General features: G+C 34.5%; 2 protein-coding genes across 2 annotated transcripts; both read left to right on the top strand.

Annotated features, from left to right (window-relative positions):
- Positions 1-298: 298 nt before the first annotated feature.
- Positions 299-1,756, top strand: LOC122603006 (E3 ubiquitin-protein ligase CIP8). Its single transcript, XM_043775621.1, has one exon. It carries the CDS (start codon positions 394-396, stop codon positions 1,603-1,605), a length of 1,212 nt encoding a protein of 403 aa, XP_043631556.1. The 5' UTR covers positions 299-393; the 3' UTR covers positions 1,606-1,756.
- Positions 1,757-12,362: 10,606 nt separating this feature from the next.
- On the top strand, positions 12,363-13,013 carry LOC122591140. Its single transcript, XM_043763358.1, has one exon. The coding sequence runs from the start codon at positions 12,363-12,365 to the stop codon at positions 13,011-13,013; it is 651 nt and encodes a 216-aa protein (XP_043619293.1).
- Positions 13,014-13,309: the final 296 nt, after the last annotated feature.

Raw genomic sequence — 13,309 nt, forward strand, 5'->3', positions numbered from 1 at the left:
ACTTCAAGTTATTAAAAAACTATTACTTAAATAAATAAAACTTTTAAAAGCCTTTTATATAACTAAAGTTTTGAAAAAACTTTTTGCTCGAAAGGTGTCAAATAAATCTTTTTATCCAATAACATCAACTATTTACAAAGATATTTTTTCTCCCATATAAGTTTTTCACCAACCATTATTAAAAACGTCTTTAGTTTGAAATTTTTTTATTAATGATTTTGAATTCTATAAATAAAAAAAAAAAAATACCAATTATTAAATTCGATATGAATGATAATCGAATGATGACAAGCCATATAAACTGGAAAAAAAAATCTACAGCATTCCTCTAATAATCACTCTCTCTAAAATCTCCGCACTCCTATCATCAGCTCACAACAACAAAAAAAAAATATGGCCGAAACTCCATCATCCGCCGCCACACCACCGCCGCCCCCACCACCAACACCACCGTCACTTTCCGATCAAACTCCACAACAATACTGGTGCTACCAGTGCGATAAGCGCGTGCCTATAGAAACACTTCCCGATCAACCTGACGTCATCTGTTTCGAATGCAAAAACGGTTTCGTTGAGTTAATCTCCGTCAATCCCCACCACACGCTTCCGCTAATCACGGATGACGACGACGATGATAATCAGCCTGCGTTTGGGCACGAGTTTCTTCAGGTACTTCGGTTGATTGCACAGGCGGCGCGAGACGACGCGCGTGGTGAACAAACGCCTGAGGATGATGACCAGGAGGTTAGAAATGTGGAGCGTGATGACGACGCGCCTGAAAACGAGGCGCGTGGAGACGACGCGCCACCACCTCCACCTGATCGCGACGGCGACGTTGACGGTAATGATTATTTACGTATTGAACTTGATGGATGGAATGATAATGATGATAATAATGATGACGACGATGATGACGATGAGGAGGATGATAATGATGGTGATGGATCTGAGGAAGATGAAGATATTGTGGCTATAGATACAGAAAATGAAGATGTGATGAGGAGAAGGCAAAGGCGAGAAGTGATCCGTTTACAGCTCCGAGATTTCGCAACGAGAGCGTTAACTAGACGAAACCGGGTTTTGGATTGGGCAGAGATACTAATGGGACTGGAGGATCATTCTATCGAGTTTCGGTTTCAAGTACCCGGAGATAGTGATGGATATATAGGTAATCCAGGTGATTATGTTGATGCAGCTGGATATGAAGCATTGTTACAGAACTTAGCTGAAAGTGATAACGGTTCGAGAAGAGGCGCCCCACCCGCTGCTAAATCCGCCGTTGAAGGGTTGAAAAGTGTGGATGTCAAAGAATTGGGAATGGGGATGGTGAATGAGAGTGAGGTTTGTGCTATTTGTAAAGATAAAGTGTTTAATAATGAGAAAGAGATAGTCAAGGAATTGCCATGTGGACATATGTATCATCAAGAGTGTATTGTGCCTTGGTTGGGTTCTAGGAACACTTGTCCTATATGTAGGTATGAATTGCCAACTGATGATCCTGAGTATGAGGAAGAAAGGAAGAAGAGGGCGAATACTAGGGATGTATTGGCTACGGAAACAGCAGCTACAACATCGGAATCGTCGAACTCTAGTGACGGGGTTTGAGATATATGATATGTAAGTGTTTCTTTCTTTTTCTTGTAACGCAAAGATTGAATCTTGTTTTTTTTCCTATTTTTTTTATTTATGATGCTGCTTATAAGGATTGATGGTAATGTTTCCATTATTGTAAATAAAAAGTTGTTCCATTTGATTATGTGTGTGGCTTTTGTTGTTTGTATGTTTGCTATATGATATAACATGTGAAATGCATACATGAGAATTCTGGAAGAAATGGGGGTATTTCACTTGATTCACAATGGTTGAAATTAGAATTAAATGTGAAGTAGTACATAGGAGAGTTCGATGCTACGTGATTTCTTTTCTGTTGATAGTTTGGATTTGTTTTGTCCAATAAGGTCCAAGCTTGATTATGTGATTGTTGTGTATGTTTTTTTCAGTTTATATACCTGGTCATCTGGATGGTATGCGATAAAAATACATGAACATTACCAAATCAGTGGTCTTAGTATCTATGATTTTTAGCTCTTGCTGTCCGTGTATCATGCCAGCATTTCCTTGCAACCTAACTTACAATAAAATCTTTACTTTTTATTTCAATCTAGTGTTACTTCATGCTATAAGAATCTACGGCCATGAAGTTCGATATACATTTCTATGGGTGTTTAGAAACCAGTGCAGAATGCTATGTAGTCGTTGCCGGGTGAGCTAATGGGTTACACATTGTCCCCCGCAAGGTAGAAAAATTTATCCAAGGAACTGAAAACTGAAACCATCGCCATTCCTACCATCTGATAGTTGCTCACAACATTGAATGGTTCTCAATACCATATCCGGTCAAGTATACTCAATCTCGATCCTCCAACTGTTTCTAAATAGACGCTACCTTATCAGCTCCAAAAAATTATGAAATCTCCTAACTTTTGAAAAAGCTTATGAAAAAACTCTAAACCCCTACTTACTATTTGGAGTCAGTATTGAGAACGACAAGCTTTTTAGTGGTTATTGTTAGGAAGTGGGGAAAACAATGAATCTGCATGAAAGGCGGCGGATGAGTTGACAGGCCATGATCTTCTTAACACTGGATGGAAGAAACTGATCAAGCTGATTCTCTGTTAAGATTTTGATCATGGGAAAATGTTGAAGGGCTGAATGAATCATTGGGAGAATAAAGTCAAAGGATCAGGTTTTGTATGCATGTCTTGATGCTTAGTATTCGTTTGCAATTGGGAAGAATTGCAGTTAACTAGTTGTTCTTTGAATTTGGGTACATATTGATAATGCTAACAGGGTAGATCATTGGCATTTTGGATTATCCCCTATACAAAGGTCTTCCGGACTAGGCTAGTGGTTTTTCACCAGAAATTTTGATGCAGTTTTTCTTAGCAAACAAATGGCTTGAGAACTAAAGATGAATCAAACATAGATTGAACCCAAAGGCTCTAAGAACACACGTTCTTTATTTTTTAAAATCTCAAAAAAACTGTCTTTACAATGAATAAACTTAAGTATATGAAGGAAAAGTACTCCTAGATAAACTAGGAAACATAAATCAGAAAATAAAAATAGAAATAGATAAACATAAATAATTGTTCCGGCAACTTGCTGAATATAAAACCGAACTGTCATCTTTAGGGCTATTCTGATCTTGGGCTGAGTCAGACGGGCCAAGACTAATATTGCATCAAATTTCAGCCTTTCTCGTTGCTAGAAGGCTGATGCCTGGCATAATCAAAGCGATTCCTTCGGGATTGGAAGTTTGTAGGTGCATATATTATAGGGGCCAGGGGTGTTATTTAAGTTGTAACCCTGAATGATTACCAGGTTTTCTTTCGAACTTTACTTGTTATTAGTTTGAACATGTAGTTAACAGGTAAATAGTTCTTTTAAAACCTAATGCAGAGTTGGTTGCATATCTGTAAGTTTTGGCTAATAATTATGCAGAATTGGTTGTGAATTTTAAAAAGGATTAAACAGGGCATAGTATGGTTTTGATGCTAATTTCTCATTCAAACTATTAGCCCGGTATATTTTTTATTATGTGATGTGTAGCTGACCAAATCCATAGGGTCATTGCCTCATGGGTCTAAGGTCACTGTTATATATGACGCTCATAATGGACAAAGATCTTGCTTATTGAAGAACGATGGACCCAACACAACACATAATTGCACTAAGTTTGCATATCTTCTTATCCTGTTGTTTGCTTATATGTTATACTCATTTGAGTTATTTGTTTCCTTATATCATTTGCTTATTAATAATTTGGAGCCTACAAGTCTTTTGGCATCTCTTGTCCATTTAAGTGTCTAAAATTAATGCCATAATTACTTAATGTTGTCTTGACTAAAACATGATTAATTTGACGGATCTTTGCAATTTTTTAGGTCTTCCATGGTCCTATATGATTTCCAAGATTGAAAACTTAGGTGGTGGTTGGTATTTTCCAAAATATCTTATTGAGACCTTATTGAGACCTTATCATTTGCTTATTAATAATTTGGAGCCTACAAGACTTGTGGCATCTCTTGTCCATCTAAGTGTCTAAAATTAATGCCATAATTACTTAATGTTGTCCTGACTAAAACATAATTAGTTTTGTCGGATCTTTGCAAATTTTTAGGTCTTCCATGGTCCTATATGAAATCCAAGATTGAAAACTTAGGTGGTGGTTGGTTTTTTCCAAAATATCTTATTGAGACCTTATCGAAAAGCATTGTAGCATTAACATTTCCAACATTTACCCAAGGCTTACTCAAAAGACTCTTTGTTTGAAAAAAAAAAAGTCAAAGAGCTGGTTTTTTACACTATGGCTATTTTAAAAACACTTGGAGAAGCAAACTCAACACTAAGTCCCCAACTCACCCCTTCTCTAACATAGTACCATCTGCAAACACTTCCCGCCCCAACCCCTTCTCATCGGCAAAACACTTCTTACCCCATTTGCACCGGCAAGACAACGTTGCCAGTCGGAAAACCTTATGAGATGGTCGCTGTCGCAACCCGTTCTCATCTTCTGCCTTGGCAACCGCCCTTTTTTTTCTTAGTTTGTTTTCAAATCACTTTTTTTTTACTTTACCCTTTTCTGATTTCAGATGTTGGTATAATTTGGTTGTTTTTGATATGAATTTGGAAAAGAAGTAGGCATTTTATGTCCTTGAAAACAAAAACAGCCTAACTCAATTTGATGTTTCGGTGTAGCTTTTCCTACTGTAGGTTTGGTCATGTGAAATACTTACATGAGAATCCAGGAACTATTGGAGAATTTAGCCCATCCCAACTGAAAAATAGGACAAATATCAGCCAAAATCTGAATTTAAACTTTGGAGAGGGGGGCTATATGATTTTCTTTTTGTTGACTTTGGATAAGTAAGGGTACTTTAAAAGTGCAGACGTGCAGTTTGTGCAGGGTTGAACATGTATCGACTTATGCTCTACATATGAATTGTAAGGTAATATTTGTCCGTTCATGCATACCTAGTGCAACTAAATAACACACACACACACATACACCAAACCAGTAATCCCTTATTTTAGTATCTGTTCTTGACGTATCATGCCAGCATATTCGTGCAACTTAAAAACTTAACCTATATACTCAGATTTTAGTTACAATCTAGTGTGACATCTTTATATAAAGATGTTATATGTTTGCTTTGTGCTTCATTACATACATATTGACCTTAAATTGATCTGGTTTAGCATGAAATGGCATGTATGATGAAAGTCATGAAACTCATCTCATGGTCTTAATCGTTGGCTTTCCTGGAACAATACAGTCTCTAACAAGGTAGGGTCTTGGTATTCAGATGAGATTTTTGGTTGAGACTGTGGGTTTTTTACTAGAAGCCCAAACTTTTCTAGGTGTTAGAAGGCTGATATAGCTTACTTGACTCCTTTCCAACTATAGAATGTAATTGGTATCTTGTAGAGTGTTCTTACTTAAGCTTTACCCCTAAATGAGTCTGAGTCTGGAGCTTCCTTTAGCCTCACTAAGGAGTTTTTAAAGCATCTGATATACAAGGTAAATATTTATGTTAAACCTTATTCATGGTTGGTTGTCAGTTCAGTAAGCTTAGGTTTAGTAAATACCATTGCTTAAACCTTATGCAGATTGTAGAGCTTTGCAAGTTTTGGCAAAGTATACCATGATTTTGATGATCATAACTTATTTGAACCATTAGCACCGGTTTGTATTTTTTTTTTTTATGTTATGTTTAACTGACCTAGTCCCTCGGGTGCTATGTTTTAACTTTCATGTCCACTGGTATATACGTAGTACCCACAAACTGGGCAAAGATCTTGTCTGTGGGCTAATGGTTTATGTGTGTAACGATAACAAAACATAAATGATTCAGTAAGCTTGCATATGTTCTTGGATCATTTGCTACTTCAGTGATTCCTGGTAGACAATCCACTTTTAGATTTATATAGCTTTAAATGTTTATATAGTTAAACGAGTTTACTTCATTTTTCTGTGCTCGACCCTTTTATATGACAAGCAGAGATTCAGTGACGTACAATTCTATGCTTCAATAAATCCTTGTGTTGGATGTTTCTTCTCTGGTGTCCATTTCAATCTTGTGTTGCCGTTTTGACTGAGAATTTAGGATCATATTTTGATTATAGGTTTTTACTAGCCTGTCTTTTCTCAGATCAACACAATACTAGTTTTTTTGCCTCACAGTTATAGAAGTCGTTTTTTTCTTTCTATTTGACGATGAGTGTTTCTAAGAAACAACTTCTTGTCATCCCTATGTGGTTGGAGATTATAAGTGGTGTTGTGTGCTTTTCTGTGGTGTAATTTACTGCAAATGTGTTGGTAGTTAGTGAAGACCATCAGTGTTAATGAATTAAAAAGAGAACATCCAGTATGTTTACTATGTGTTTTGTTTTAAAGCCTGCTAGGTGTCTTTTTATTTTTTAAATCTTCATTAAATTACATATCTGAATTTCAATTCGAACATGCACTTGCCTCATGTACCTAAAAACATCCATGGCTTCTTGAAAGCAAGTTTTAAGAAGTTTAGGTATAGGTTTGGATGGATCATGGATGGCTGTTGTAGTATCATGATACGATCTGGATTATTATTAGATACTATTAGTTATATTATTATTATTATTATTATTATTATTATTATTATTATGAAAATATTATTATTGGAATAGATATTCTATGATATTTTTAATAATATTATTTAGTTAGCTTGCTAATCAAGCTATAGGTTTAGTATTTATATAGATCATTAGGGTTGTAATATTATTGTGGATGAATTAAATTGAGGTCTTATGACTTTTAGGAGATCCTTGCTTCTCGAATTGCAAGAACCCTTTTATCGTTTTCTTTGTTTATCGATACGAATCTGATTCGTATCAATTGGTATCAGAGCACTTTTCTGGGCCTATTTTTCCATTTAAAAAAATAATATAAAATCACTGTTCATCGACACTGTTCACGAGGTACTGTTCATCGGGAAAAAACACAAGTTGAATAATGACAAAGAAGGAAGAGACACGAGCAGCAGCTGATCGGAGACTCACTGCTTTGGAGTCCGAAGTTAGAACCTTGCGTTTGGAAGTGAATCAGAGACATGCGGAGATTCCGAAACTTCTCACTGCTATATCAGCTAATCCGGTTGCTTTAACAACAAAATTATAAGGAACCACAACCTAGAACTGGTTTTTATGGTTTAGATTTTGAAATACCCTCTCAAATCGAATCAAGTGTCCAGCCTTTAGAAATGGTTCTTAAACCAGTACATGAAGAGATAGAGGCAAAATAGAAAGATGTCGGACCAATAGACAGTGTGAATGAGAATGAATATAATGACATCAATGTTGGTGGTCCCAATCATTAAAGTTGATCAGAGTACTTGCGATGGAGGCGGTGATGAGGCTACTTGCAGTGGAGGTGGTGATGAGGCTGCATTGAAGGTTGGACAGATGCAAAATCTGTTACCAGAGATTCAACATGGGTTGGGCAATAATAATTCAAATGGGCCTCTTGTTCATACAAGTAAGAAGATGGCAGATGAGGCTTTCAGGAGGATTTTCAATCTGAGTATGATGTGGCTCTTGTTGGGTTTGTTTCACGTCAAAACAATGCAGCAATGTACGGGTTAAACTTTGACACAAGAGGTGATGCTATTTTTGAACAATCTTGGCAGCATATTCCGGGTTCTGTTTTGCTGCATTACTATGTTTCAGTTCCAGAAAAGGCATCACCACATATCAAAACATGGGACCCTGGAATTACTTGAGGAAACTTTTCAAAGCAACACCTTTAAGACAAGGTGTTTTGGGAACACCTTGAGGACAAGGTGTTTTAGGGGAGGGGGTAATGATACGATCTAGATTATTATTAGATACTATTAGTTATATTATTATTATTATTATTATTATTATTATTATTATTATTATTATTATTATTATTATTATTATTAGTAAAGTATTATTATTGGAATAGATATTCTATGATATCTTTAATAATATTATGTTTAGTTAGCTTGCTAATCAAGCTATAGGTTTAGTATTTATATAGATCATAAGGGTTGTAATATTATTATGGATGAATTAAATTGAGGTCTTATGACTTTTAGGAGATCCTTGCTTCTCGAATTGCAAGAACCCTTTTATCGTTTTCTTTGTTTATTGATACGAATCTGATTTGTATCATATCAATCGGTCATGGCCTAATAGAATGTCCAATTTGTACTTGGTATCTGGCGTAGGCGTGTAGCTTATTTTGGCTTATTTACATTTGGTCCGTCTTTGATAAGCCCCTTTTTTGTGCCTTATATTTTGGACTTGCAAGCTTATCATGACTCGTAATTACATAATAAACTCGCATGTCCAAAAATAAGCAACAAAATGGGGTTTTTCAAAGATAAACTAAACTCAAATTAGCAAATAAGATAAGCCAAACACCATCTTTTTAATCTAATTAGCATTGTTATCATGCAAACAACTGTGTTGCGAATTCTTTCCGGCTGTTTCACGATCTTTTACTTGGATAATAATATACGTTTTAATTGGAAAAACGAACATTTCATCGTCATCCACAAATAATTGTTATTTCTTGTGGAATAAAGAATTGCTAGTGCAAAAAAGTAAAAAGTCATCCGGGCCAAGTATATCCATAAAAATATCTACAAATTTATGGGAATAGCTATTAAGAGTTTAAGACCATTGACCATAGAACGTTCGCTTATAATATTCAATATGAATGCCTGAATGGGCCATACTGGTCAGTTTAAAACATACGTTTCGAGATTGGTATCATGTCAATACAATGAAACTATTCCTTTCTATTCTAAATTTTGAATTTATCAATCAGTAAAGTATGTACTTTACTGATTGATAAATTCAAAATTTAGAATAGTGTAAGTTAATAGTGTAAGTTCAAATTTATATAAATATATATAAAAAAAATGTGAATTTTTATAGCGTTTAGATCATAGTCATGATTCAAAATCAAATTAGAAATATCACATTTGAGAAGGAAAAAAGGGGAAAAACTTAGATGAATAAAAATTAACAATATGGTTATAAAGTCCTTACCACTTAATATATTTGGAAAGAAATGAAATCAAACAATCGAATAATACGTGTTACCATTTCTACTATACGTTTTTTTTTTCTAAATATATGTACAAGCATGTATTCATTAATATAACAAGTTCTAGAGAAACATATAGAGGTTCGCCCTCTCCTAAGCAGTAAATCAACAAGATATGATAATATTTGACGTCCAGCAACATTCATTTGGTTTGTAAGATGAGATAATGAGACAGCCATCCACAAGGGAACCTGGGAAGCACATTAAAAGGTTGATTATATCTCTTCATATATATATTTAGCAATCTCAGGTTGAAGTAACTGAAATCTTGAACTACATGAATATCAAGTATAGTCTTCCTAAACACATGTTAAAAGTTTATCAAGTATCGTGATGACAGTACCACTAAGTTTTCACCCCATTGGTATACAGATTCTAAACAATATATATTGATTATTGTCATTGGCTACTAACAACATCAAGACAAAAAATTTGCCATTTTGCCAAAGAATGTGTATATATAGGTTTATTACGGAAACACATATTCCAGTAAGGAAATGTCATGTCATGTGCTAACATATGAGAGAAGCATTGTATAATAAATGGGTGGGTGGATCTAATAAGGAACCAACTTGATATGATGCTTGTTATATTACTTGAGAAAACCGAACACAGAAAAGAAAACACAAGTTGGAGAACACAAGTTAGAATATAGAGCATGGAATTTGATGGAGCCTTCATCGACACTTGGCCATTTTTGTTTGGTTGATTTTATTCTTACCATAGCTGTTTGGTGGTCAAGATGTTATGACCATCCAAATAACTTTTTATATAGGTATCCAAATTAAGATATAAACATGGAATTTGACTATTTAGATAAATTTTCCTGGAAAAAAAAAACAGTCATGTTGCTAAAACTATTTTTAACCCTTCACTCTTTTACCTTCATCAATACTTTTTCCCCCTCTTAACCCTTCACTTCTTTTACCTTCACCATTGCTAAAATTATTTTACTTTCAGCTTATTAGGAAATTTAGATAAACATATTACCCTTTTTGCTCCATTTTTACTAATTTAAATGGATGTTGATGGCGGTTCATGATATGATACAAATATGTTTGATAGAAAAGGTTAAAATGAGAAGTCGGGTTAAAGTTAAAGTTGAAAATGTAATGGACATTAACATTAGTACTAACATTGTGGCTGAGTCTGAAGTCTTGAGCAAGACATTGTAGATATCTTCTACATTTCTTTTAGTTGCGCTTGACTTGAGCTAGACAATGCAATTATCTTCTACATTTCTTTTAGTAACACTTTTATAAGTGACTATGAAAATTTTTCTCCAAAAGTCCAAATTTGTAACTTCTTTTTTGAATATATGGGCTTTAGCTTAATGGTAGACATATAGCCCATTATGGCTTTCTGCCCTTGTCTGTCGTCACCGGTTTGATACCCTAGACCATTTATAAAGGTAGGTGATAGAGGTAGGTGAAGGATAAAAGTAAAAAAGGTGAATGGTTAAGGGGTGTATGTGATGAGTGTAGGTGAAGGGAAGAAAGTGATTGTGATCACCTAGGTAAAAAGACAAAATGTGGAGTATTTTTTTATTTATATATATTTTTTCTTGTTTTCTTTTATTTTGATTGGATATAGAGTGAAAGATTGTAGGGTATTGTGTTTTTAATTAAATAATAGTGGGACCAAATGATAAATGAATGGTTAAGGGGAAAAATAGAAGGTGAAAGAAATGAGAAGGTGATGTTGATGTGGCAGAAAAAAGTGTAGGTGAAAGGGTGAATGGTTACGAATGGTCTTAGGAGTGAGGCATATTTGGGAATTGGGAAGTCCTCACTCCGCCGATATTGTCATAGCAATGGAGCACGTGGGTTTCTTGATGAATAGTCGGTTTCTTCCAGAACAGTAATGGGATCTCTCCCTTTCGGTCACGCCATCTTTAAGGTTGACCGTGCTTGGTGACGAATCAATTATTGTTGGACAATGTAAAGACATGCCGTTAAATCTAATACATTGTTCAAAAAAAGTGTCCAAATGGTTATCTATACTATATTATAAAGCAGATCTCCCTTGTTTACATTTTAAGTTTCAACATTTACTTTCCCAAAATGCCCATATATCAATTCTATATTTACCTAACACCCTTTCTCTCTCCTCAAATCTCAACCAATCATTTTTATTTTCTCTCCTACATAAATCATTTCTTTCTCCAATTCATTCAAAATCTTTTATCTCAAAAACCGTACATCGATAAATTATAAAAATTATATGGGTGTTCTTAAAGTTTAATGCTCTTTCATTAGAGATGTCATTCGATATACTTTCGACGAATTTTTAAATCCGAGGGCGGAGCCCGTACGTTAAGGCATTTGGCTATCACACTCTATGACCTATCACCCCCACCATCTCACCGACGCAACGCGCAGGTACTTACTCTCGATATTTCTAAAAGAGGGCTTATTGGTTAAAAGTCATTATAACAAAAGTCTTACAAAAATTAATATATATGTGACCAATAAAACTTTAAAAGTATATGATCCATAAACAAGCTTTCCAAGTCTTCTCCCGTCTTAGACGGTATGTTGAGGCCGAAGTTCTTTCCAAGTCAAAAAAGAATGAGTGGACTCCTTCCCGACCAATAACAAGTTTCAGCTGTCTGTTTCTATTATCATGTGGTACACCACAAACCCAAGTACCCAATATTCATTTTATCAAGTTTTTTTTTCTTGAGTTTTGATATAGTGATTTATTTGGACTTATTGATCTTCTAGGATGTGTACTTGATACTATTGCTTATGACCGAGTAAATATATTTTTGGCTTATTGACTTTTGACCAAAAAGTATCAAAGAAAAGAAACCCAAAGTAAGCCAACGTTGAAACAATATTTTAGAAACACATAGCCGATTAGATATATGTAATCATCAAATTGTTGAAGTAAATCCAATGGGAAGTGATATTTCTACAACAGAATTTTGTCATCTACAAAGAATTTATAGCTATTTATGCACAGAATACAACTACATGATGCAGATATTGTTGTAAATGACAAAAATGTGTTGTAGAAATATTATTTCCCAAATCGAATATTCCAATTCCATATAAGTATAGTACAAATATGAGTGCACTATTTAAAACACCTTTAGAAATTTACAAATCAAAATTGGCTGATTTACTCCTATAAATATTAAAATCCCCATTTGTCCATCCTTCATTCTCACATTCAAACCATGATTGAGTTCGGACAAAAATATGGCACCAATACTGTGTCTTCCCTTGATTCTTTATCTCAATCAAAACTTCGTTGCAATTCAGTAACGGAGTTTACATTTTGTAACGTCTCAATTACAAATGATGACGAACTATCCAATAAAGATGAAAACCCTTTCGTCTTCTCACCATCCTTTAAGCCAAAAAACGGCTATTCTGGATATAATTGTTCATCACCCGCAACAAAGGCACAAAACAAGATATTAGAAATGATGAAAAATCTACCCGAGTCTTGTCATGAGTTATCACTTAATGATATCATTGTGGATGATCTACAAGATGCACGAGGCAAAGTTGAGCAAAAAAGTGATTCGAAGATGGGTTTCAAGAGCAAGAAGACGCCTAAGAGAAAACTTCCGATATCTAGAAGTGTTAGCTTAGATACCGGAGTATTTATGCTCAAGATGTTCATTCCAAGCTCTTTGAGTACTAGGAAATCTAAGAGCTCTTCTAAAATGTGTTCAAATAAGAATAGTTTTAGCAATAACAATAATAGCATCGAATCAAGCATCAAGATCAAGAATACATGTACCCAAACAAATACCAAATCTAGTTGTTGGATGATCAATAAACCGTGGAAGCTAACGAGCAAAAGGGGATGCGTCTTCTGAGAATGAAACATTGAAATTTTAACCTCATCTGTTTTTCTTAATAAAGTTCATGCTATATTTAATTTCAACAGATGGTTGGGTTAATTTTTTGTGTCAAATTATAAGCAAAATTAATGTATCGTCTATGAAACGTTACTTATTGGTTTGTTATAATCTAACTAGCATCTAATTAATTTACTCTAGAAGAGTTGTAAATTAATTAAATACACAATGTGTATAAGTAGATATTCCGGAGTTTTACACTAATGAATCTTTGCGTATCACATATCTTTGTTTCACAAAAAATCAAAAAATAG

The sequence above is a fragment of the Erigeron canadensis genome, chromosome 1 (genome assembly GCF_010389155.1).
Source record: "Erigeron canadensis isolate Cc75 chromosome 1, C_canadensis_v1, whole genome shotgun sequence".
Classification (NCBI taxonomy): Eukaryota; Viridiplantae; Streptophyta; class Magnoliopsida; order Asterales; family Asteraceae; genus Erigeron; species Erigeron canadensis.

Bases quoted from the DNA above. Each gene is read 5' to 3' on its own strand.
- LOC122591140 (XM_043763358.1), top strand. From the start codon at position 12,363: ATGATTGAGTTCGGACAAAAATATGGCACCAATACTGTGTCTTCCCTT.
- LOC122603006 (XM_043775621.1), top strand. From the start codon at position 394: ATGGCCGAAACTCCATCATCCGCCGCCACACCACCGCCGCCCCCACCA.